The sequence below is a fragment of the Camarhynchus parvulus genome, chromosome 19 (genome assembly GCF_901933205.1).
Source record: "Camarhynchus parvulus chromosome 19, STF_HiC, whole genome shotgun sequence".
Taxonomy (NCBI): domain Eukaryota; kingdom Metazoa; phylum Chordata; class Aves; order Passeriformes; family Thraupidae; genus Camarhynchus; species Camarhynchus parvulus.
Genome location: NC_044589.1, coordinates 11100534 through 11125678, shown reverse-complemented (window position 1 = coordinate 11125678; position 25145 = coordinate 11100534). Strand labels below are relative to the sequence as shown.

General features: G+C 40.5%; 4 protein-coding genes across 8 annotated transcripts in view; 2 read left to right on the top strand and 2 right to left on the bottom strand.

Moving 5' to 3' along the window:
- TEKT1 (tektin 1) lies at positions 1-5649 on the top strand. Its single transcript, XM_030962732.1, has 8 exons — positions 1-100; positions 1282-1525; positions 1893-2058; positions 2269-2397; positions 2830-2973; positions 4197-4419; positions 5006-5202; positions 5490-5649. Exons 2-8 carry the CDS (start codon positions 1336-1338, stop codon positions 5647-5649), a joined length of 1209 nt encoding a protein of 402 aa, XP_030818592.1. The 5' UTR covers positions 1-100; positions 1282-1335.
- Positions 5650-6558: 909 nt separating this feature from the next.
- FBXO39 (F-box protein 39) lies at positions 6559-11530 on the bottom strand. Its single transcript, XM_030962805.1, has 4 exons — positions 11476-11530; positions 8723-9918; positions 7775-7951; positions 6559-6707 (listed from the first exon to the last, which is right to left on the bottom strand). The coding sequence occupies exons 2-4, from the start codon at positions 9734-9736 to the stop codon at positions 6579-6581; spliced, it is 1320 nt and encodes a 439-aa protein (XP_030818665.1). The 5' UTR covers positions 9737-9918; positions 11476-11530; the 3' UTR covers positions 6559-6578.
- A 251-nt stretch (positions 11531-11781) lies between these two features.
- PIMREG (PICALM interacting mitotic regulator) lies at positions 11782-20441 on the top strand. 3 transcript variants are annotated; one of them, XM_030962461.1, is made up of 6 exons: positions 11782-11887; positions 12871-13190; positions 13996-14327; positions 15061-15156; positions 15992-16038; positions 17230-17364. In XM_030962461.1, exons 2-5 carry the CDS (start codon positions 12900-12902, stop codon positions 16020-16022), a joined length of 750 nt encoding a protein of 249 aa, XP_030818321.1. In that variant the 5' UTR covers positions 11782-11887; positions 12871-12899; the 3' UTR covers positions 16023-16038; positions 17230-17364. The 3 variants fall into 3 exon arrangements, with proteins under 3 accessions (XP_030818321.1, XP_030818319.1, XP_030818320.1); XM_030962460.1 differs by lacking the exon at positions 15992-16038 and adding an exon at positions 12636-12766 and having other exon boundaries at positions 11810-11887; positions 17230-20441; XM_030962459.1 differs by lacking the exon at positions 15992-16038 and having other exon boundaries at positions 17230-20441.
- Positions 19063-25145, bottom strand: part of PITPNM3 (PITPNM family member 3) — a 38121-nt gene continuing 32038 nt past the window's right edge. For 2 of the 3 annotated variants that reach the window (XM_030962456.1, XM_030962457.1), the window contains one exon: positions 19063-25017. In XM_030962456.1, coding sequence (XP_030818316.1) covers positions 24709-25017 — 309 coding nt within the window. In that variant the 3' untranslated portion in view covers positions 19063-24708. The remainder of the gene's footprint in view (positions 25018-25145) is intronic. The other variant, XM_030962458.1, reaches the window with a different exon arrangement.

The window sequence follows — 25145 nt, the reverse complement described above, 5'->3', positions numbered from 1 at the left end:
GGGGTGTCTGAGGCTGAAAGACCCTTCCTAGGGAAGGGGAACTAAGGACGTGGCACTTTGCCAGGCTTTGAGCTCCAGAGCAGTTCAGTCGAGGATCGAGGTCAGTCGGGAGGTGTGTGAGGGCGAAGGAAGCCGAGTTCAGGGTGGCTGTGCTGAATGGAGTGTGGGCAGAGCTGTGTGTTGCTGCGCAGTTGTGTGCATTTGGGCTCACGAACTGTCTCAGGAACATTGGATGAGCATACTGCAATAGGAAAATTTATAATCAAACTACTTTGTGCAAATTCGGGGCATTGGTTTCACCCTCCACTAAACAAGTGTCCTCAGTATGCTTTGTTCTTCTTCTTTAATCCTTTCTGGACTTTCCAATTTCCTCATTTGCCTGCTGAATTTTTTCCTTCAGCTTTTCAGGTCCGATTTTGATTTGGGGTTTTGGGGTTTGGTGTTTTGTTTTGTTGGTTGTGTGGTTGTAGGTTTTTTTTTTTGGTTGTGTTTTTGTTGAGGTTGTGTTTTCTTTTTGGTTTTTGGGGTTTTTTTTTGTTTGTTTTGTTTTGTTGTTTGTTTTTTGTTTGTTTGTTTGGTTGTTTTTTTTTTGGGCGGGGGTGTTTTGGGTTTATTTTTTGTTTAGGGTTTTTTTAAAAATCACCTAATAAAGCATTGGAACAGCCTGCCCTGGGAAGCGGTGGAATTCTCATCCCTGGATGTGTTCAAAAGGCATATGAATTTAGAACTTGAGGATATGGTTTAGTGGTGAACACAGCTGTGCTGCATTAACAGTTGGACTCAATGATCTTAGAGGTCTTTTCCAACACTAATAATTCTGTGGTTACATTTCTTTTTACAGTCTAGATTTTATCCATTTCTCCAATTATATAATTGAAAGGTGTTTGCTTCTCCAACCTCTGTGAGGCTATTTATCTTTTATATTCATTCACTTTTTCTTTTGTTTTCTGTGATTGCTTGTTTAGTAATTCCATCTTTCTCCACAGGTCTCCTTTCTCTTCTCCTTCCTATTGCATGGTCCATCTTTTCCTGTCAGATCCACTTCTCTCCTCGTAAATTCCCCTCACAAATTCTTCTGTTTCTTCATTCTCCCACTCCAAACATATCAGCACATTCTTCCCAACTCATCAACAAAGACTTGGGGAACTTTGAGCAAAAAATCTTTTTTTCATATCAGTGTGATTTTGCAGGTAAAAAGAACAAAATATTTCTCATCCTTATAGACCTGTCTTCTCCCCTTCTTGCTTTGGCAGCCAAATATAATGCTATTTCTGTTTTCAGGTTTGACATTCCAAAAACTGACCTGCATTATATCCAGAAACTTTCCAAATAGCAATGGCCAGACTGTTGCAAGATCCATCTAAACTTCATCCCTCAGAATGGTACACTGCAAACCAGATGCAGCGTGCCAGTACAGAGTCCCAGAAATCCAGGTCAGAATGCATGATAGCTGAGAGTTGGAGGCTGGTGGATGAAATAGAAAAGACAACTCAAAAAACCCAAAGCGATGTCAACAAGAAATTAGGTAATCCCATGTCTTTTGCAAGGGTCAAAATGTTTTATTTGAGATACATTTTCAAGAAGGACTTAGCAAATTAGTTGATAATGAATAGGAGTATATGTCATTGCCATGCTTGTTGATGTCATGAAAAAATCAAAACTATTTTATAAAATATTTTGAGGCAGACTCTTTATAACAAAACCCACAAAAAGCTCTCTTAACCAAACCTCCTGACACAGGGTTGCTAAACTGTTTCCACACAGCCCACAGCACTACAGGCACTCCACTATAGAATAAGTCTATTTTTAGCCATACCTAAGACCTGAGCTGCAGTCCCCTTGCTCATAGAATGGGCCCATATTAATACATGTTTGTTATTTTGATTCTATAGAACAGAGACGGGAAGAGATAAAGTTCTGGAAGCAAGAATTAGATAACAAGCTAGAACAAATTGTTCATGAGACAGAGATTTTGTTGACTTTCAAGAATAGGCTGGAGAGAGCTTTGGAGGGTTGCAAAGAGCCCCTTGTCATTGCCCAGAAGTGTCTCCTGTACAGGTAAGCATTCAAGGAGACAAAAAAAGTCTAGGTAATGAAGCTCTAACAAATAAGAAAAAAGACTGCAAACTAAAGGCACACCTCTCTTTACAGTGAAGTCACAGTCTGATTTAGGTGTTACAGCATTGAGGAAAGTGGACCTTTATCATCTTCTGTTCCATGCAGGCATTTGAACAATGTGGCTGATGGTTTTTTCCTTTTTTCATGTAGGCAGAGGCGAGTTGGGATTGACTTGGTGCATGATGAAGTGGAACAGCAGCTGCTGAAGGAAGTTGAAGTCCTCCAGGGGATTATTGCTTTACTTGGACGTACATTGGAACAAACAAATGAGCAAATCAGGTGCAGAGGCAGAGAGCATAACAGAACACTAATTAGATGAAAGTTAAGACAGCCATAATACTGAGAAGTTGTCAGGCTGAACACAGGTCCTAAGTTATCTTCAATGCTAAACACTAGCAGGAGGTCAGTCCTAATTCATACCACTCAATCAGTAGTGGTGAGAGGTTCTACTTGTAGAATACAAAGTACTTGCACTTGATCCTTGGTCTTCTCATGATCCAGTCCTGTGCCTTTAATTTCAAGGAGAATTGTACCATCAATTTATAAAAAGGCAGCTTCATACTGTAGATTTTGTGACTTGACAACTAAGAGTTCTTACACGACGATTTCTGTAACAGCATTTGAATTACCTAATGTATGTATGCATACATATTAAGGACACCTGTGAATGCCTACACATGGTCTTAGAGTTTTGGTTGTTTTTTCTCCTAGACGAAACCGTTCAGCAAAATACGACCTGGACATGGATCTGAAGGACAAATTCACAGCTTTGACGATTGATGATTACTGTGCTAGCTTGACAAATGACACTCCTCATATTATATATGCTGATAATGCAATGAAACTAGAAGGAAAGTAAGTGGTTCTTTAGTTCAACAAACATATGATAATTATACAGATAATATGGGCTGTCCCAGTAACAGCAAGATTAGTTTTGTGTAAAATAGGCTTTATCTTTTTGCCATCTAATTGTTTCTTATACTTCTGTCCATCACTTCTATATCTGTGTAATATGTCTGTGAAATAAACCACAATAATTATGCTCCCAGTGAACTGCAGTTTTTAAAAAAGTTTTTGAAGCTCACATTTAGCTAAGGAAGAATTTCACATATTGCTTAAACACAGAATAGATTTATTGATCTTAACTTGTTTCCTCTCCTGGGGTGTCCCAGTGGGGAGAATGCTGGACTGGGACCCATGAGGTGCCGAGTCAGTTTCTGACTCAGACATTAAGCTGTCAAATATGCCCATTCTGCATGGGTTAGTTAGTGTGAAAGGTTTAAATGCAAAAATAGCTACCACAGAAAAATGGGCTGAAAAGAGGAACTGTACTGAGAAAGCAGTGTGTGCAAGAGCCTCATAAAATCACTGTTGCTATGTAACAGCTGGCAAACTTGCAACACCAAGAGGCTGACAGCTCTTGCTGCCAGCCCCTTAAAACAGGTTGTGTAACTCAGACCACACCCAGGATGATGTTGCCTGCTATGTACAAATTACAATTACAACTTTATATATTCACCCAATGAGACAAGGAACGAACCCTCTGAAGAACTTCTCAAACACCCGCCTGCAAGCCAAAGCTGCGCAAGCATAACCCTCTAATTCTGGGGATACTCTCTTGGGGCTGGGCTTCTCAACTATTGTTCCAGGCAGGTACTGGAAGTGTCGTATAGGTGAACTCTGTGAGAGAATAAGTGAATGTGTTGTGTAAATAGTTGCCTGCTATTAATAGTAACAGCTTTATTAATGAAAGATGTTCTAAGAAATATTGATTATTATGTGTGTTTCCTGCCATGTTAACTCATAAGCTCCCCTTTTCGAGGGGAAAGTAACAGCGAGGCTCCTCTGTGTCTCTAGCAAATTTGTTTTCATTGGACTCTCATCTACTTCATTACAAAATGATTGTGACAGAGTCTTTCCTTTGTATCTGTAGCACTCCCTGGACATATGGCACTTACTGGGACATGCAGTTAAAAGTGCTGCTTTGTTCTTGATTTTGTGGCACAATTACAGATTTATGAAGTCATAGAGGGCCTGCTGCTGTCTGTTGGTGATCTCTTATTTTGATTCCCTTTCAGTTTTGTTAGCCCTGAGGACTGGATAGATTTCACAAACATAAATGTTGAAAAGGCTGACAAGCAGCGAAACAATACTTTGGCACTGAAGGCACTTATCGATGGCATCCTCTCACAGATAGCAAATGACATGCGCAAGCAATGTGAGATGGTGAATAATGCTTTTAGAAATAGGGTGAAGGAAGTCAAGGATGCCAAGCACAAGCTAGAGACACTTCTTGCAATGGTAAGTCATAGGGGACAGTCAGTGAAAAAGTGGAAACACAGGGCTTGGGTTATCTACCAGTGTACCCAATCCAGTGGGTTGCACTTATCTGCCACATTTTCCTTTTTGTTCCCTTCTCCGTAAAAGTAACTTTAGATTTTTTTTTCTTAGCTCTGTGTGCACCACCAAAGAGACGAATTTCTGGAGTCACTCATTCAATCTAAATGTTGCTGTAGCCATCAGTAAAGACAGGATTTTCCTTGTGATTTTTAGTTGCATGAGGCTCCTATAGCTTTCTCAGGATTGTGATGTAAGAGCCTGATAATTGATAACAGCAGGGTCAATGTGCTCAAAATTTGACACATGAAAACTGAGTATTAACATTAAAAGATATTAATTGCTGAGCATAAATTTCTGGGTTTACCCAGAACTGTGTCATCTGCTTTCCAATGAAGGAATCATACTCCTGGCTAAGCTTTGTAAAATATTATTGGATGAAATAACAACATATTGAGTGCTACTGTGATTGTTGCAACTATTAAAGTAGATGATGATGGTTTCACACATTGTGTGCAGTGTGCAGAATTTCATTGTTGGATTTGTTAAGGTGATGGATGAGACTGCCTCACAGGAGAAGAACATTGCAGCCTTAAAGAAAGCAATCACTGATAAGGAAGCACCTGTGAAAGTGGCTCAAACCCGCTTGGAAGCAAGGAACCATCGCCCCAATGTGGAACTGTGCTATGACACGGTGCACAGCAGCCTGATGAGTGAAGTTCAAGAGATTACCAAAAATATTCAAAGGCAAGTGGAAATTATGCAAGAGGAAAATCTGTGGTATTGGTTAATTTAACGTGTTAGCATAACAATGGGTCCCAACTATTCTCCCTGAAAAGTTGGGAATTGCTTTTCTTTTAAGGGCAGGACACTTTAAGGGAAGTTAATGGATAGACTTTAAGGGAAGACAATGGCTATTCTCTGTGAATCCCTTTCTGTCTTTCTTTTTCTTGCTCAGAATTCCTAACCCTTATGAGAAAAAAAAACCTACCCATGTGTTTTCAACTAATGCCTGCCTCTGTTTTCCCTGTTAGATTAAAGGATGCATTGGCACAGGCTCAGACAGAGCTGAAAGGCCTGAGCCGCCGACAGCTTTCCTTGGAGGAAGAGATCAAGGTCAAGGAGAACACACTGTACATTGATGAAGTGCTGTGCATGCAAATGAGAGAGTCTGTTTGCATAAACAATTACTGAAGTCATTATACTGGGAGACTCCACTCCAAAGAACCAGCTCCTGCTGAAATTTTATTTGCAAGCTTCCAAATTTATTGGCTTGGCTCAATGCTGTCTAGTTGCACAAGGTAATTAAAACAGACCTAGTACTTACAGCTATCTGTTTCAGAACTGTCTATGCTCTAAAATGTTTGATGAAATCTTCCACTTGGCAATAAAATTCAGAATAATGAGAAATGCCCCTTCTTCCATGTTTCTCTCATGTGTAACTAGTGATATCTTTTGCCATTGAAAGGTGTCAGAAGGCAACTGTGTGGAAGCCAGAGCAGGAGTGTCCTCATAAATCACTTATTGGACAGCTGGGCAAGTGGGAGGGATGTCTCTCAGGACTGACCATGCGATGTTTTGTTTTTATCTTAGCATCTGCTGCTAAGAACTAGACAGTATGGCCAACTTAACAGGACCTAACTTACCTAACTGATACCCTAGATAGTGCATCTGTCTGCATCTGAATTGAGATCAAGTCAAGGCTGACTTTGGGAAAATCACTTGTTCACCCCATGTCTCAGTTCCCCTATTCATAAAATGGAAACAATGAGATGGGCTTCAGTGGTAAAGTGTTTGAAGCTCTACAATGAGAAGTGCTGAAAAAAGAGGAGGGTCTTATTTTTATCAGAGATGCCTGTAAGGGTGGAAAAGGGATCACTGCTTCCTTTGGTTCTGGCAAGGAAAACCAAAGCAAGGGAAAGAATAAATAATGCTGGAGACAAAAGAGTCCAGTTCCCAAGTCCAACATTTTAATGCATGGAGTTTAAAATTGTCCCTTGCTTCTCACTTGCTGGAATGATAACTCCCTTTTGGAAGCACTGCTGTCAAAATTTAAATCCCTTACTAAAGCACTCCAAAGGATCCATTAATGCAGATGTCATTGGGTGTTCTCTTCCTGTAGTTTATACCATTGGGTAGGTAATGACAAAATAATTAAGTTCTGAGTCAATCAGGTACTTGAATTTCCTGTAAATATCAGCCAGCAGCCGCTCCTCCTCAGTGCTGTCATCTTGGGCCGTATAAATCCTGACCTGTATGCACAAACAGCAGTCATGTCTCTCAGATATAGGGAGCTCAACCCATTACAGCTCATGGCAACAAGAAGCATCTGTGACTAATAAGGAATCTAGAGAAGCAGAATTCCTTGAATTATAATAGAAGCTTGAGGCTTTACTCTCTTCCCACTCCCAGATGACTGAAAACATCATCTCCTGACAAAGAATTTTTGGGAGGTGTTGGGAGGAATGGCTTAAATAGCGGAAGACTAGCAAGAAGGATTGTAAATCACTCAGGTGACCTTGCAGATGGGAATAGCCCTTGATAACCCAGTATGAATGCCAGCCAGTGATCCTCTGGCATGAAGCGAGTTTAACTGTGCCTCTATCTCCACTTGTGTGTGTCTGCCTGGGGGTTGCTTTGGGGATGCCTCGGTGAGCAAAAGAAGGGAAGTAAATTTACTCTTTGTCTTTTAGCTGTGGTTTTGTGGTTGTCCCTGCCGTCTGCCTGTGCTGACTCAGACAGGAAGAACAAGGTTCTTTTTATCCCCAGAACTGATGCATCCCTGGGATCTGCACAGATCTGTAAGGACCTACAGAATTCAGATTGTAGCACAGAAAGTAGCATGTCAGCATGGTTTACACCAGCTACAGTTGCGGCTTGGCCCCAGTTCAACACAGGACCCCTAAAGGGTGTGATGCGTTTGTATCTTTGCAGTTTAGTGGGATTCAGTCCACCTTCCTTGGTTATATGTCTATAGCCACCTTCCTTGGTTATAGACATAAGCACTGAGCCTGAGAGGTAACTGAGAAACCCTGGAAGTGGGAGAGGACTTCAACTAGAGGTGACAGAGGGAGTGCCAGTCTAGGAAGGGCTTCTGGAATTTTCAGGACTTCATAATAAACTTCTATAGTATCTGTATGTGGCTAAGTAGGGTTGGAAAGCCTCCTTTCTGTGAGTGGCTCCCAAGCTCTTTGGTACTAAGGCATAACATAGGGAAGACAGTTAGATTAACATTTCTGTAAGTGATCTTTGCCTGGGCATGGGGACCTTTGCGTATAGGAGCAAGAATGGGAGTGGGAGTTTTGAAGCACAGTCTTACCTTTATGGTAGTCAAAATGCATTTCCTTTCTGCACGGTTTTGTAGCAGCCTCTCCATAAAGCTGACACTTAGAAATGCCCAGACTTTCAGAAATAACAACCTCTTGCATGATAAAATAAGCTGTAGCAGCTCATTGTCCAGCAACTCATGGTCATTGTTTAATTCAAGTGTTAATTTCTTGGAAAAAAATGAACACTGTTAGTACTACTAAACAGATGTTGCATGCAGTAACTAGAATTCAACAAATAGTTTTCCAAGTTAACAAAAAAAAAGTCAGCAGATCAATTTTGTACCTTGATATTAGCTCACAATCTGTTTTGCATTATGACAACAGTGTATGTGCTACAGTAAATCACTGTCCTGTTAAGAGGGGGTGATCCCTTGTGCATTTATTAGAAAACACTGCACCTACAGTCATACCATGATCTTATCTGACATAATGAAAATTATCCCAGAGACAAGAGTAGAGCCAATGGTGGTTTCTAGAAAGCTTTACATATCTATGGTGTTTATTCGCAACTCTGCAATGGAAACAGGACTTACAGAAAGCTGTCAGCAGCCGTCAGGTGTAAGGCCACTTGTTTCCCTCTGGCATGCAAAGACCTGATGCTCACTTATGTGGGTCAGCTGTTGCAAACCTTTGATGACACATCCCTTGTGACACTGAAGTGCTTTGACATGGGCACTAGGTAATTTAGATACGCTATAGGACATTTGTGTATTGCCAAATTATGGATAGCATTATGGAGGGTTATAACTGGACAGGGATAATTTCATTAACAACATTATGGATGAAACACTGAACTTACTTATGAAAACTGCCCTCTGAACATAAAACTAAAGCGGTCAGGAACTTCTGTTGCTGACTGCTGTTATGCAGAAGGCCTACATGATTGCTTTGTAGAGCTTTGTGATACCGCAGTAGGGTGTCTCTATTGTTTCCCTTACCTGCAGACCATGCCAGTAAGCTGGGAGAAGGTTGGTGAGAGTAGGTCTTATTGTCCAGTCTGGGTCACTAAAATAACAGCTCCGTAGGCTGATGCTCCTAACTGGGATCTCCTCTAGCAGGATCCTAGCTAGATGATCATGCTTCATGACTCTTTCAAAGAAGAAGTTCACATTCAGTTTTGGGGCTCTCTTGGCCAAGTTTGCCCATGACATTCCTGAGACCACTTGCCCATGAGGGTCATGGATATGACACTTGATATTCAAGGTGCACAGGGAATGAGAGCTGCGCTCCCGCAGGATGTCCAGCAGTTCATCAGAGATGCAGTTGTAATTGAAAGTCAGGATGGTCAGCCTGTGGAACTTAGACATAGTTTGGTGGAACAAGGCACTGCTGTAGACAGAAAGGTGGAGACTGAAGAAATCCTCAATATTGATTTCAGATATAAAGCTTCTATTTGTCAAACTGCTTAGAGAATTCAGAAGCTCGCAGCCTTCTTCCAAAGTTATTCTTGCTCCTTTTAAGTTAAGATAATCAAGTTGATTGCTCATTCTTTTCAGGAAGGCAGCTAAATTCTTGATAAACTGAGCCCTAACCACATTTCTCCAGATCAAGCAGTCTAATTCTAGGTACTTGATGCTCAGGGATACTAGGTGACTATTACACTTACCCAGGTGTGAAAGAAGACCTCTCATAATCACTTGAAATTTTTTGATAAAGGGAGTATTGTAAGGATTTGATAACTTGATCTCAAGGTGCTTCAAATACTTGCCAAATTTCTTGGTATACCACAGTGCACTTTGAAACTCCAGTGTGCGTGCCCTTGATGGTTGGCCATAAAAGGTGATGGTTCTGCATCTCCAGAGAGATCCAGAGTGCATGGCACAACTCCATTTTTTACAGACCAAGGCAGCCCGAGATCTGTCTCTGTCATCTAACCAATGGAAGACATGCCTCAGACAGACATCAGGTAGATAGGCCCAGGAACTTTGCTCGGGTTCACTGTCATCTTCCATTGAGAGGACTTCTCTTCCGGGTCTTAAACCAACACGTGGAAAGCTGTGGGTAGATTTCTTGCCAATCCCAACATAATAGGCTTCTAAACAAATGGATGAAAGTTTGTTTCTTCACAATCAAAACCAACAACCTCTGTACTCCAGCTGTCAAACAAACCCTTGAGTCTAAAGTATAGTCTTACCTAAATCAAAAGAAAAAAACAAGGAGTGAAGAACAATCGCAGTACAAGCACAGGACACATATTTTAACTTTTGGGCCTTCACCTTCAGTCTAGCTAAACAATAAAATGGTACCAAATGCTGCGACAGTAGCCACATTGTCTGCAAAACCTGTGGTTGGCATCAGCTGCAATTAATTGATCATGGTCTGTGATCTGATGCCTAGCGTTTAAAAGTACTCAGTTCTTTGGGCTGTATACATTTGAACAGGACCATCAGTGCAAAATAAGCACTAATGACTTTTCATAGTCTTCTAGGGTACCATTCCATGACAATCAGTATCCTGCCTTAGATTAAGGCTGGATGAAAAAAGTTGAAATGGATGGAAACAAGAAGTGCACCATAAGAAGAAGAAAACATGCAGATCCCTGAGAATCTGCTTACAACTACAAAAGCTCAGATATTTCTATTTTAATTGTATAAACAGGCATGAAAGGACAGGTTGATAGCGCAATTAAGCTTCAGTCTACTGTTTGTCTTTTTGCCTACAGTTCTTATGTCACATAGAATGTCTCTGCCTGTACACATACTCTTTTCAATTAGCACCATTTCTATTCTTAGGGATTCCTCTGCCCACTCTTGCCATTCAAAGTACCAACCCACATCCCCAGCTATCAATAAAACCCTTAGAAACTGATCATGTGGTCTGATTACTACCTGACTCTCTCTCTCTGTCTCTCTTGTATTTAGCACCCCCAAGAAGAGCTCTTTGCTTTGCAGAACTATTAGTCATTTAGGAGGTCTCTAGATCAATTTCCAAAAATCCAAACCAAGTCATAAAATATGGCGGCTGAAGCTCCAGTTTGCTAGTGGGAAGAACCTGAAACTTTTGCTACAGAGAGTGGGGAGAACACAGGGGAAGAGGTCTAACACTTCAGCTACCTGGAAGCCCTGAAGGCAATGGACAGAGTAAAGCAGAACAGAATATAGGGCTGTAATACATAGAAACACATCTGTTAATAAAGGGTGTTTATTACACTGCAGTCATCAATATTAGTGTGTGAATACAAACCGGCACGAACTTTTTTAAAACCAGAGTTCTTATGAATCTGTAAAATGTATGTTTGTTTATAAGCCAGTTGTCTGATTCAAGAGGTATACTGCAGTGTTGGGTTGGCTTTTCCATCACTATAAGCGAAGCCTTAGTTAAGGAGGTGTTGTAGCTGTCAGCTCCGAGTTTAACTTGGTGGGGGGAAAACAAATCTTTGGAAAAAAACGCTGGTACAGTTCTTTCTAGATATTTTTTTTTTTTCAGGCAGAAGTAATTTCAAGATAAATGAATGCTTTGCATGTCTTGTTTGCCACTCGGGTAAGAAAAAGAACCAAATCAAAATAAAATCCCCCACCGCTGAACATATACATCCTTTGCCCTTGGCCCTCTTTGCTTCAGAGGGCATGCCGGATGGTTTACCATCCCATACGGACAGTTACACTAGCTGTCTCCTCCAGCAAGAGCTGCAGAAGCCCGTGGAGTAAAAGCAAACAAACAAAAACCTTCTAAGACTTTGACCGATAATTACCAGAAGTAACAGGAGCTGTGGCTTGGATACCCAAGTGGGCAACCCAGCCTGAGTCCTTTTACTAGTCCAGCTGACGCGGATCTCTGGGCCGAGGTCCGCGAAGGCGCCAGAGCCGCGGGCGGGCGGGGGCGCAGCGCAGCCCCTGCGGTTGTGTCGCTGGGCCCGGACATTCCCCTCAGCCGGCGCGGGCCGCCCCCTCGCCGCCGGCTGCGCCGCGCGCGCCCGGCCGAGTAACGGCAGCCGCGCGCGCGGGGCCGAGCCAATTGCGGCGGGCGGCGGCGGCGGCGGCGCCAATCCGGGGGCTCGGAGGGGCGGCGCGGCGTTCAAACGCGGTGGCGGCGCAAAGAGGAGCTGCTGCGGGGAGGTGGCGGCTCCGTCCCGATCCGGGTCCCGGTTCTGTCCGGCGCGCTGAGTGAGTACTGCCCCGAGCAGCTGCCAGAGCGGCCCAGTCGCGGCTCCCTTTGCCCGAGCCTGTCTCCTCCGGCCTTGGCGGCACTTTTCGCGCTTGGTGCTACCGTCCCGGTAGGCGCAAAACCAGCGCCGGCTGGTCCCGCCCAGTCCCGTTAGCCCGATGTGGCGGCGCGGCGGATCTGCCGCGGCGGTCGGCGGGGAGCACGGCCGGTGCCAGCAGAGCGAGGTTCCTGCGGCGAGAGGGGCTCGGACGAGGCGTGGGCCCGGGTGTGTCCAGGGGTCCGGCCGGGGGCTACCCCAGAGCGCCGTGGCCTCCACAAGAAAGAAGGCACCGCGCTGTCCTGTGCAATACCCGTTTAATAAACAGATCATTATAACCGTAGGACAGCAGCGGCGCTCTCTCTCATTTCAATCATATTTGTTAACAAGTGAAAATCAAGAATGGAAAGTATATATGTTTAAATTATCATGTGTCATATAGATAACTGGCATTTTAGCCCTTTTCACCAAAGTCTTCTGCCAGTAATAATCCTGTCTGTTTCACGATTTACGTATCCACAATCATAACTGGGACTGAAGCAGAAGCTTTCAGCTAGCAAGTACGGCGGGAGACAATAGCAGCTGTGTAAACTTGTCTCACTGTGGAAGGTTGTTTTGATTAAAGAAGGCAAAAATTTGGGATATCAGATCTTGATCTGAGACATAAACCAAAAAGATGCACTCATAGAGCATTCTACCTCTCAAACTAGAGTTTTCCAGTGGAATTGCAATACAAGGCTTCTTGGTGGACTTGAGCAAACCTAAAAAGCCTTAAAAATCAACCCTGTTCTCTTTCAAGACTCCAACTAAAAGTCTGCTCAGCTCTAGTTTTCTTTTTCAGGCAAGTGCAACCAAATATATTCTGTAACAGTTTCCATTTCTCTTTTTTTACACTGCTTTGTACTTTGTTCTGCCTAAGCTTTGCTCTCATTTTCATTGTTTTAGAAATAAAGTTGACCAAGAACTGGAACAAGATGGCATCTGTGCTCCAAAATGTCAAAGCAACAGTGGCGTGGAGGAAACACCGGCTCCTAGCTGACCTCAATGAGGATGAGAGTCCTGTGCCTGACAAATTCAAGAGAAGGGCCTCTCTGAGTTCTCTCAATACCATTCGCATGTCTTTAAGGAAACGGGTACCATTAAAGCCAGTTGAGTTGAATTTTCATAAAACCCCAACTAGGGAAAGTCTGGAACCAAGGCAGAGGTGCCAAACTCTTCAGACTATTAAAAGAACAGCAACATATGCTTTTGGAACAGTGTCCCAGGTATTTTGTCTTTGCAATAGAACATAGATAGAGTTTAGTTTTTCTTCAACTCCAGTACTAAGATTTCTGAATTCTGTACTGAGTGCTCTATTCCTGAGAGTCCATTCCCACACACTTGCACACCTTAGTGTTTGTCTCATAGCTACTAACTTTTAAAATCCTTAAAATCTTTTCCTAAAGTATAGACAGGCAAATTATGGATCTGGCAGAACATGGAGGAAGGTGAAAACAGTTTATTTTGTTATAAGATCTTTTCTCCTCCTGTATTTAATCATATATGGCAGAACAGCCTTTACACAGAGGAAATTGGGTAGAAATTGCCATAATTTGCAAAGAATTTTTACTAAGAAATGTGCAGCACTTTGGATTTTTTTTTCTTTTATTTATTCTCCTGTACCCATACTATTTACTCGCATGCTCTTCATTATAGTTAATCTAAATTTAGACTGACAAAACCTGCTACAAGGTAGCAGGATAGCAGATTCAAGCTTGCACTTCCCTTTCTTTCAGACCTCGGATTTTTAAATGCATGCGTTCTGTGTTGTGGAGCCTGAATTTTTCCAGCATAAGAGCAGCAAGAGCCTTGTCCAATGCCTGCTCTGAAGTTCTTGACAAGTGCCAGGGGTTAGGGAAGCAAGAGACTCCTTATTCAAATGAGTACAGAAGTTGAGACTCATTCATGTTAGTTGAAACCTGATACGAGCATGGAAGCTAGTAATTCAGCCCCAATGTTCCTAGCCTTCCTGGTTCCAAACTCGTGGCTAATTGAGTTCATTTAGCCTAACATGTCTAATGCTTCTTTCAGAAAATACAGAAGTCTTGCCAAAGCCCAGTACGCTCAATGGTGACCTTTCCAGCTGAATCCATCAGCAGAAGCTGTGCAACCAGTTCTACCAAAAAAAGAACTGCTACACCTCAAACACCTTGCTGTAAGAGTGTTACTCCAGCAGTCAGTTCCAAAGGCTCTCCAAAGTCCAGCAAAAGGGCCTTGCTTGGGGCAACAAGGGGGTCAGAACATAGAGAACGGAGGGATTTCTCATCCTGGCTTGGTAAAAATGCTCTCTCTCTCCGAAGATCCAGAAGAGCAGCAGCACTGAAGAGCCCTTATTCATCTCCTGCTCCTTCCAGCAGAAAGATGTAAGTCACATTCTTTTGTAAACTTTTTTTTTTAATTTTTTTAAAATTTATTACATTGATTAGAGTATCTGATAAAGTGAAAGGCAAGATATCAAGTTTTCTGTCCTATTCCCTTGAAGCTGTGTGCTGCTTGAATAGTTAATTAGTTCCAGCTCCCTGTATAGACAGGGACTGAGCTATGCATAAAGCTGAAACATAAAAAATAATTTTTTCTTAGAAACATACCTGGGTTTTTTGCTGGTGCCTTTTGGGTAAAGGAGAATGCTCAGTATCTTACTCTGATTTAATTGTAACTTTTCCAAAGCTGCTATTTGTATTCCAAAGATACCAGAAATACCTCTGCTTATGCTGAGTTCTTTATATAATGTAGAGGATTCCTGCCTCAAAGAACAAACACAAATTAGATCAAGGGTTGGGAGCTAGGGAAATACTTAATAATGTGCACACAGGTTTTTCTTTTGGTCGAAGTCACAGAAAAGGTTAAAGCTAGAAGCTGAATCCAAGCCTTGTGAACCTGAATCCTATGTCTCAGTTGGAAGACAGCTGTTTGGGGGATGAATGGAGACGTGAAGCAGTTGGCCAATGGAATTAAGAGTATAATTTCCACGGCCCTAAACTTCTCTGGGTATAGTCTAGAGATAACAAGAGTGGTACTTCAGGGATGAAGGCTTGAGTACTGTCACCTAGTCAGCCTGTCCTGTTTGATCTATAGCAATGACCATTCTGTTTGCAGAGAGTTTGACCGTGAGCTGGAACTGGTCTCCTCAGGGATTTGCCAGTTGAAGCGTATCTCCCAAGCATTTGATGATGCCATTGTGAAAGAGGAGAGGTAAATACTGCTAAGTGTCCCTCAACTTTACCTGCCACCTGAACACAGCCAATTGCAGGCCAAGTAGTCCCTGTAACTCAGGATTAGGAATAGTTGCAGAACTTTTTCAAGTGTAATGTAGTATATCCGTTTTTTCTTAAAGATACCTGGGAAGTTTAAATCTGCAGTTGGATTTGCAGCTTCTAAAACCTGCCAAATGCTCTACTTGTCTTCAGTTTCCTTGTTGTGGAAGTCAGATTTTTATCAGAAGGAGCCTACCTTTGACCTTGTGTGAGAACAATACCTCCCTGACTCTTGTCTAAAAGAGGTGCCAATCCAGACTGGGGGAGGAGCTGGGAAAATTCCAGTATACTGGCACAGTCCCTGATGTCTGCACATCCATTAAAAAAACCCTTTTATTAGGTAGCATTATGTTAACAAACAGTCCATGGTACCCAAATGAAGAAGCCTCTTATAAAACACCTTGGTTAATCCACAAGGTGGTAGGCTGCTGTATTTGTGAAGGTTATGTCATTCTGAATTCAACATATTAAGAAAATAAAAATTAAAGGTCAGAAATCTTGTCATAGGGTGATTCCCTAAACTTCTTCCTCTCTTAGACCGTGTAAAGTATTCAATAACTAAATGTCAAGCACCTCAAATTCTCTAAAGAGAGTTTAGCATCAAGTACTTTACCTACAAAGAGGTAAGGGTTTAACATCCCAGATAATTGCAAAAATTTGTACCAATGGGACCATGTCTAGATAACTATAGGTTAAAACTTGTATCAAGTTAATTTTATCATAGCCACTGAAAGTTCACTAAATCTCACTCCTAATATTCTCCCATCTGCTAGTGATGTGACAGTTTCTCTCATTCGTAACTGAAGATAGTAGCAACCAGGTAAAGTAGTTGTTCACTTACCTCGGCTATGCCTGCATGCATCTGTGGGGAGAAAACCTGCTGTTTATAGAGAGAAAGGCTTATTACCTCATGCTTCTTTAAGGCAGTATTATGTAGAACCACAGCGTTCTTCCTTCATATGCACTGTGGCCATCTCTGCTACAGCAGATCATTGCGCAGTTGTAAAACTTCACCTCTAAATTGTGGATTAGTGAGTCCTTATGGGTTCACAATGAACCTCCTATGCAAACATCAGCTTTTCTCACTCCACACCAAAAATGACTAGTACTAATCTTTTTGTCACTCAGGATCAGTTCTGACTGGTTACTAATGATCACAAAGCATGAGAGCACCAACTGTTATCCTGAGCTGTCTGATTTTACAGCCTTTCTTTTCCATCCCTCAAATTTTCATAGCAGTTTAGTCTATGCTATCAGAATTAACAGCAGCTCATAATTGTATTGGTGGCATTTTTAAACACAGCAATTGTACCCAAGTGGACATGACATAAATATTTTCACCCATTATGTTGGAATTGTTCTTTTTGTTAGAGGGAAAGGTACATCCTGAATACTATGTCCCATTTTAGCAACGAAGACAGGTACAAGACACTTCGTTGAACTTTTCAAGAAAAATGAGAGCAGTTTCAAATGCCGGACTGACGGTTTCAACACTGCTTCCACAATTTGGTCCAGTACTCCTGCATGTGTAGATGCATACACTGTGTTCTGTTACTGCCTAGTTGCCTACTGGAATAATTGTGAAATGAACTTTTTTGGAGGTGCCTTTAGTCTTGTATGAGACGTTCTCTTCTGGTATCCAACTGCCATGAGTTTTAATGTTAGTGCTTCGTTTTCATTTTTTTCATGATGAAGCAAGTCTTGATCTCAAATGATTGTTTTCAATTCAAAGTATTGTTCTAATGTTTTGCATTTTAATGAATTAGATTATATCACAAGAAATACTCCTGTTGCTAGTTAAAGTATCACAGTACTTCATTTGTGTACTTGCGATTTACGTTCACTGAAGATAACAAAATATTTTCTTGCTAGTGGTTAGAACACTTACACAGTGAAAGTGTACCAGACCTCTTCCTTTCTCCCATCTGTTTTCCAGCAATTTGTGGGATAACCAGTTGATTAACTCTACTAACTTCATGCTGCTAATGGTAGTCCTGTTGTTCTTCTGCAGGCAACAAGCAATATCAAACTACTACTATCTAATGGCACGAAACTCACAGTCTGTACATCGATCCTTGAAACCATCTCAAGCTATCAGAAGGCAAGCAAAGAAACTTCATCAAGCACTTGGTACCTAGACAGAGATGGCTGTAACTATTTTTTCATGTTTCCAAGTTTATGAGCATATATAAGGGAGAGGTCTGAATAGCACCTAAAAGGCCGCACTGTATACACTTAATTGAGCTGTTACACTTTTTTTTTTTATGAAACAGCTCAGGACTTTCCTTGCTTTCTCTTTTCAAGTAAAGAGAGAATCAAAATAGTACCAACCACAGTGTATTATCCCTGCTGAGATGAGGGAACCGTATTGAAACCGTATTTCATGAGGCAGTAAGTACTTAGAAAATGATGCTGAACTGGCCAGTAAGAATGGCCAAAGCAAGGGCTTATGACAGACTTCTGAAGGGTAATCCTACGTAAGAGTAGTACTTAAATTGGTATCCAGCAGCCATGAGATTTAGCACAAATACTTTCCATGTGAAAAAGATTGGTCTATTATTTTGAAAGCCTAACTTGTTGGGGTTTTTTTTGTTACTAGCAAACTAAAGTTATTAATCATGTTAGCTGGAAGTTAATAAAACAGTAGTGGCTTCTTTGAGTTCTAAGCAAAACTGCCATTTCAAAGCAGCAGGATTCTGTGGAGTCACTCATGCCACAAGAACAGAGCCATTTTAGGACTCTTACTTTATGGCCTTAAGGATTAGCCATCTAATCCTATCTTAGGTAGTTTGGCTCCAGACAAATCAGACCAACTTTGTAATTTCTTAGTGATGCTTTAGATAGCATCTTGGCAGTTGATTTAAACATTGCTTTTGTGCTGCATCTGTCTTCTAGTTATATACAGAAATTTGTTACTACAATTAATGTAACATCTTGTAACTACTCTTATTACTTAATATCACAGTGGAAGTATTTTGATTATGTATACTTAGCATTTGATACCTGTATTTTGCTTCTAATTACTTTAAAAGAATTAACATTCATTTGACAAGCCTTTTTTGGTCTGTCATTCAGTATAACAAAGTTTAATCTTTCACATGAAACTAAAGATTTGTCAAGTTTTTAGAATTCAACAGCAGGGCTGTTTTCCATGGCAAGCTTTGTGCAGGCTTCTCCAATTATGTTCACTCTAAAAGGAACTTTCAAACAAAAGACTTGATTTGGGAAACTTTGCTCTACTTGGTAATTTTTAAAATGTGCATGTGACCTAGTAGTTCCAGTGTTACTAAAATTTTAATGGTATCAGGTATAAATATGAAAAGCATTCAATTATGATTTCTGTATAAGTATTGATTCTTAAACTTGCTCTAAATTTTTCTTTTTTTCTTGTCAAATGAACCCATTTTAAAACATTTGAACAGTTAATGAGGCCTGGAAATATGAAAGCAACCCTTCCAGCCTGAAGACTTCTAGAATTTCAGATGACTGAGAATTTTAGCTTGTGTTATTTCTTGATCTAGTGTTTGTGTGTGTTTTGTGGGTTTTTTAACAACTCTTCTACATGGAAGTATAAGTATAGTATCTCTAAGCTGTCCTTTGTATGTCCTGAAACTACTTCTATAAAGCTTTCACAACTACGTTGTCTCATTAGTGAAACGCCTTTTCCTATGACTTTTGAAAAGGAAGGAGGGTTGGAGGTTTTTGAAAAGTTGACCTCCAATCTAAGTATTATTTCAGACAGATCAACCAGCTTCTATTTATAATGTTTCCACCAGCTACTCGGACATGTACAATCATGATCCAGTATTTCTCAAATGACTGGTAAGAAAAATCAGTGACACTGTTTAAAGGCAAGAAGGTTTTATTTAAGTGGCTAATCTGTTTTAAGATTTTAAAAACCAGCTCACATCAAAATCTATATCAGCTGTAGAAACCTTACTCCTTATTTCATATTAAGAAATTCATTATTGTACATTTTTGAATCTTTACAAGGCAGCCATAAGAAATATAAACATTTGTCACCAGATAGAACCTTCTCACTGACAATATTTAAAAATATGCACTTAATAAAACTATAGACTGAAAGAACACCTACAATTTCAAGTTTCCTTGAGTGAATTCGGTTGTAAGGGGACTGCCCCTTTTCACCCCAACATATAGAAAAACAAGTTATGCATAAGACTTGGGGTTCTGTGAGAGGACTGCCATTCTGGGCTGTATACCAGTCATCCAGGTATAACACTACCTTTCAAACTTGCTATCTGTAAATCATGTTTCAGTGTTGCAATCTCTAATATACCATCTCCCACCATGTCACAGTAAACCTGCCTCTCTCTTTTCCCCCTCCTATGTTCTATACATCCATACAAATGACAAATGAACTGTGAAATTTATCACCCCCAACCCCCCAAAATTCCATTCAGTTTCAAGGATAGCTTATTGAAATTAATACAAGTAGTGGGTAAACTGTAATAATCTCTGTTTGGGCTTGACCTAAAATGAGTGAAAGAGCCAACACATGACTTCAATTCCAGTGTCCATGCACATGATTCTAGCTGTTCCAGGCCTTATTTCTGAAAAACAGGTATTTTCATCCAGAAAAATGTGTTATTACTTCCATTTTTATGGGGGTTCTGAATTTAGGCTTTATCTATAGGAACATATGGTTACCTGGAGTGACTAAACATAATGGAAGTCTTAATTACCTTCACAAACCCACAATTTCTGCTTAAGCTTTGAACACAGACCATGAGGAACCACTGCTCTTAGAGAGGCTGAGAAGGTAGGCTGGAAGGTTTTGTGTGTATAGATAGGAACTCTATCCTGTACCAGCTCCAGATGAGGATGAAAGTGCCACTTTCTCCCCTGCATGCCTGACATGAACAATTCAATGCAGAAATCTTGAGTTCAGATGCCACAAGTCAATCTCTAATCAGAAAAATCATGAAATTGTGGTGCACAATCCTCATCTCTCCATTATCAAGCCAATGAGTTTACTAAAAAGATACCCATGCTCCAATCAGCTAGTCCTATGATGATGTACTCACCTTTCTGCAGCCTAGATGGCAACAGGGAAAAAAAACTGAGGAAAATCCTATTTGCTCAGTAACAACTGTTGGACCTACAAATTTTAAAACATAAAATACCTACTGGTTTCAGGTATTGTTTTAAATGCTTATTAAAAAAGCTTTTAGCAAGTTTAAAACAGAAATGGTATAGAAAGAAGAGAAAAAGTTTTCCCTTTCTAAATTTATTCCATAAATTATACTATAGATTCCATGATGATACTATAGATCTAAGTATTGAGGATTTGTTAAATACACGCATTAGTAGTGTCCTGGCTAAAGAAAGACTGCAATGTTCACTACTAATGGTAAACAAAGGCTATTTTGCAGAATACTGGGGCTTCTGAAAAAAATGTCTTTGTCCTGCATAAACCAGGGTGTGTAATTTTTTTCCCTCTAGTTTACTGATAATTCCACTTCTACATAACCAGTGAAAGTTTTAGCTGTTGGGAAGTGACTTCCCTAGGTACTAGAGGAAAAGTGATGTAATCTGTATAAATTAAGACTAGTTTAATGTAAACAAATAAAAATGACAGCTCTCATGAACCCCAATGAATAAGAATTACCAGCACTTTGTCATTTTTACACCTAACAGAATTTTATGCTGAATAGATACAAACCATGCCACAAAACTAAACAGGAATACTTTGGTCAAGCAAAAATCTATACCAAGAGCACTAGTGTACGCAAACAAAAATGTTATTCAAAAGATGCAGATTTGGATTAACATCACTATTCAATTCTGCAATCTATACAATGATATCGTGTTCCAAACCTACCTAGCTAGACAACAAAATTGAACAGACAGCCACTGTTGCTGTGTTTGAATTGGTTTTGTTCTTTTTTTTTTAATGTGTATTGGTTACAAATTTGCTGTGAAAGCAGAACCAAAACTAGTGTCTTCCAGCAGCTATACACACATACACACAGACAAAACCAAAACACCACAGTTGTGAAGGTGTGTTTTCACAATATCTCAAATAACTCTACCACTGCTATTAATCACAGCCATTTTTTACAGTAATTTAAAATGGATCCATATCAACAGGACAAAGAAGTAAATGCTTCCAACTGTGGCATACTTGTACTGTACCTTTAGCACCCACTGGATTAACAATTTTGCATTTTACAATTTCATTTATGCTTCCTCCATTCAGCACACTAAAAGAATGTGCTTTTCTGTTACACACTGGAGGCACTAAACAAAAGATGGTGCTGAAACAACTGATGAATGTAATGTATGGTCTGTGGGCACACCCATCTGACTTCACTGTCCCTTTCCCTTCTGTGTATGCTAAAACACTTTCATAGTCTGTGTAGTTTAAGTAAGTGCTGACTGCACAGAAACTGCAGCAACAAGGACTTGCAATCAAGAATAAGATGACTGCAGGATCAAAGTTACCCTCAGCGAATGGCTTCCATGGGGACTGATCTTCCATGAAAACACAAGCAGAACTGAAATCCAATTGCAAGCTGAATGCCTGTGAATGACTGGATGCAGTTCCATGTGGACAAAGTGTGTAACTAAGAAGCCTGTGTCACTATTTTGCCAAAGTGCACAGCTGGTGTGTGGGATCACAAGATAAACCATTCTAGCCATGAGCTATCAGCAATGCTGGAATTATGCAAATGCCATATAAGCTCTCATACACTGTATGAAAAAATTAGGGAGGGTATTTTCAGCTTGATTTTAAGACCATGTGTAGAAACTGAAATTGTTACCACGCTAAATCATATACACACATGCACGCACACGCACTTGTTTTACTGCTATTAGCTCCTAATATTCTTAAGGGAAGCCAGCACAGTGACTACTGTAAAGGTGACCCAGCTATTAACAGAAATACACAAAATCGGAGTCTTGATGACATGGAACCCTGTAAAATGACATTATGTCTCCAAGAGTAAAAGACAGCCCTTTATAACCTAGGAGATTTTTCTAACCTTGTACTTAGACACTATTTCCTTCAATACAGTCACAGAATTACACAAAGATCCCTCTTTTGAAAGGAAGTAGACCTTTCCACTACAGCAACTGAAAACAAAAAAATAGGTTTTCAAGTCTCTTGGGTGATAGAGGTAGATGGCTAAAACAACAGTAGCTTTGAACAGGAATAGTGATTACAGTCAGGAGACGTGCTAAACAACATCCAATGACTAAAAAGAACTTTTTGATCAGTCAATATTTTAGACCCCTCATCAAACTTAACATTTTCTATTAAGTTCCTCTCACAAGCCTTGTATTCCCATGCCTATTTAAAACTAACAAGCAGGAGTGTGCTAACAGTAAATTCACTAGAAGGAGATGGAGGCTAGTGCACCTGTGCAACCTCTTCATGGTGCAAAGCAGAGAAGAAATGGAATATGTGACTAGAATTAATATGTGCAGGGGGCTGAGACAGAACATGGAATAATTCCTCCAACTTCATGGGTTCAAGAACTATGAAACTACTGGGAAAGCATTTGTAAATGTTAAGAGTGTTTCAATCTAGTTTGCAAGCTATCTTTCATTTAGCTTTTGTAGCAACAGAGCACAAAACCCTAGCCCCTTCTAACGTATTTACCTGCTCCCAAAGAGTGTTTGCTACCAAACATTTTACATCTTTCCATAATCTACAGCAGAGATTACCCCTTCCCTTAAAGGAAGCAATAGGAAAAAAACCAAACCAAAACAAAACAACCAACTACTGATGTGCCAGAGATATTTCAGGAAGTTTGAAATAGATAACTGACAATCTTGCCAAGTAATGTCTGAAAATATAAATCAAACATCTCCGCTTATAACCTATTTTGCTGCCTCTTAAGGCAAAAGCTACTCTCTTACGCCATTCCAAAAGTCCACTGAAACTTCATGGTTAACAGAAAGTACAGACTTATTTTACTTCTGCACTGTCTTAATAGTTTTCCATTGCATTTATTGTTCTACATGTTAACTTTCAAAATCATTAACCGACTTCGTGAGAGACTCTGTCCGGTCTAGCAAAACCTGAAAGGGGGATGGAGAGGCATCACACCCTCTCTACCCCAATTCCCTGAAATAAAAAACAAACAACCAACTTGAAAAAGGAATGTTCTTTTGACTTCAAGCTTTCTCAGTGTCAATAGTATGCTTTTAACTCTAAAAAAAAGGGGGTTTTATGTGCACTTGTGACTTCATTGTAGGTTTTAAAACATGCGTCAGTTCAGTCATTAAAATTCTCTTGATGAATTTCCATGGAAGTATCTGCGTGAAGAATCTGCAAACTGCTACTATGTTAAAGTAACTATAACGCTCTAGAAATATTACTACTTAGGGAAAACATCACACATTTTACTTCTAGTAAGTCCATTGACAGATCAGAGAGAAATTTAAATCAGCAGAGAAATGTCTATGTGGCACCTGTATTTTTGCATGTCCACTCTTTGAAGTTCAAATGCTATAATTCTGAATGCTACAGATTGTCTTAATGCAGAAGTTGCTGTGAAGCATGAGAAGGTAAACAATTTATCAATTTACTTAATTAGTTTTTTTTCCCTCCAGTGTAAATATTCTAGTTCGAATAATTAAAAAGCAATTGCTCTGAAGTTTGCAGATCCCTTAGTAAAATGGTTCCTTTTAGCTTGCCCTCTTAGGATCTGACTCTCGGACTGAGATCATCAGAGCCATCTTCTTTGGAGTAGTCCACACATTTTTGCACAGTCATCGAGTTCCACAAACAATGTGATCTTTGTACAGTTGCACACTACTTTGGTTACAACAACACTAACTGTGTTCAAATTGTGGCTGACATATTTTTAACATGAAGTTTTTATGTTTGGTTCACAAGTGAAGTTCTCGCATATATTTGTCCAGCGCCTCACACAAATGAGAGTGCCCATGTTGGAGTCTGTTGACCAACACTGTAGGCTGAAAGGAAACCTTGGGTTTAAGGCACCCAGAAAGCATCTTGTTGTAGAAGTCCTAACCACCTGTTATTGTAGCTTCCCCGGCTGCTTCCCTTTTATCACTTTTATTGAAAAGTGAAGTGGAAACAGACACGACTACTTAATGTTTAAAGTGTAAACCTCCTCTATAACCTACAGGACCTACCCTTGATGCTGGTTTGGGTGCAGCTAATTAGCTGATACCACAATCCTTCTGAGTAAAATCAGTATCTTTTCCTCTTACTGCACATATTATATTTGTTCCCAAAAATAACCTGTTGCTATGATGATAAACTTTTGACAGTCAGTTTTAGATTGTTTTAAACTTCCCCAATAAACATGATAAGAGGAAGAGACTGTAAGTGCCCCAGTTGGTGTAAGAAGGCAGATTTCAGAACAGGGAAGACTCCAAGGTACAAATTCCTGTCCATTTCTCTTAATTTGGAGCTGCCTAAATACTACCTTTCAGGCATGCCCACAAGTTTTATGGGGTGCATCCAAAATCTACAGTCCCAATCCTCCTAGGGAATAGATTCAAATTTGTGAACTCCACCTCGAACCCAAGCAATAGAAGGAAAATGCCTTTCGTGATCTTTGTCTGATTCAGGCTGGCTCTGAGCACGCTCTGGCTTGGGGTTTAAGGAAGGTGGGTCAGGTTGCTGCACAGACATAGTCCTGCGGAGGTGGTTTCTCTTGCGCAAAAACTCAGGCTGCGAGTGGAGGCCAAAGCTGCCTTTTCTCAAGATCATCCGAGAGTTGTTCTTTTTGGGTCGTGAATGGAGACTGAACTCCAGCGAGGCCAAGTGGGCTGCATAACCTTCACTGAGGAACTGAAATAGGAAGAAAAGAAGGGAGTGACAAATTACTGCTGCCTTGACCAATAAGTGCTATGAGGTATTAAGTTTTGATCACTGGCATCCCAGTTAGACATCTACAAAATTACTAATACTCCTCTCCC

What these genes read in the sequence shown, in the direction of transcription:
- FBXO39 (XM_030962805.1), bottom strand. Translation starts at nt 9,736, where the DNA reads ATGGAAGATGACAGTGAACCCGAGCAAAGTTCCTGGGCCTATCTACCT. An exon ending in CTTACTGGCATGGTCTGCAG is followed by an intron (nt 7,952 to 8,722) that starts GTAAGGGAAACA and finishes TTTTTTTCCAAG; the next exon opens with AAATTAACACTTGAATTAAA. An exon ending in GCATTTTGACTACCATAAAG is followed by an intron (nt 6,708 to 7,774) that starts GTAAGACTGTGC and finishes TTGTGCATACAG; the next exon opens with GTCAGGATTTATACGGCCCA.
- TEKT1 (XM_030962732.1), top strand. Translation starts at nt 1,336, where the DNA reads ATGGCCAGACTGTTGCAAGATCCATCTAAACTTCATCCCTCAGAATGG. An exon ending in CAAACAAATGAGCAAATCAG is followed by an intron (nt 2,398 to 2,829) that starts GTGCAGAGGCAG and finishes TTTTTCTCCTAG; the next exon opens with ACGAAACCGTTCAGCAAAAT. An exon ending in ATTACCAAAAATATTCAAAG is followed by an intron (nt 5,203 to 5,489) that starts GCAAGTGGAAAT and finishes TTTCCCTGTTAG; the next exon opens with ATTAAAGGATGCATTGGCAC.
- PIMREG (XM_030962459.1), top strand. Translation starts at nt 12,900, where the DNA reads ATGGCATCTGTGCTCCAAAATGTCAAAGCAACAGTGGCGTGGAGGAAA. An exon ending in GCTCCTTCCAGCAGAAAGAT is followed by an intron (nt 14,328 to 15,060) that starts GTAAGTCACATT and finishes TTCTGTTTGCAG; the next exon opens with AGAGTTTGACCGTGAGCTGG. An exon ending in GCCATTGTGAAAGAGGAGAG is followed by an intron (nt 15,157 to 17,229) that starts GTAAATACTGCT and finishes GTTCTTCTGCAG; the next exon opens with GCAACAAGCAATATCAAACT.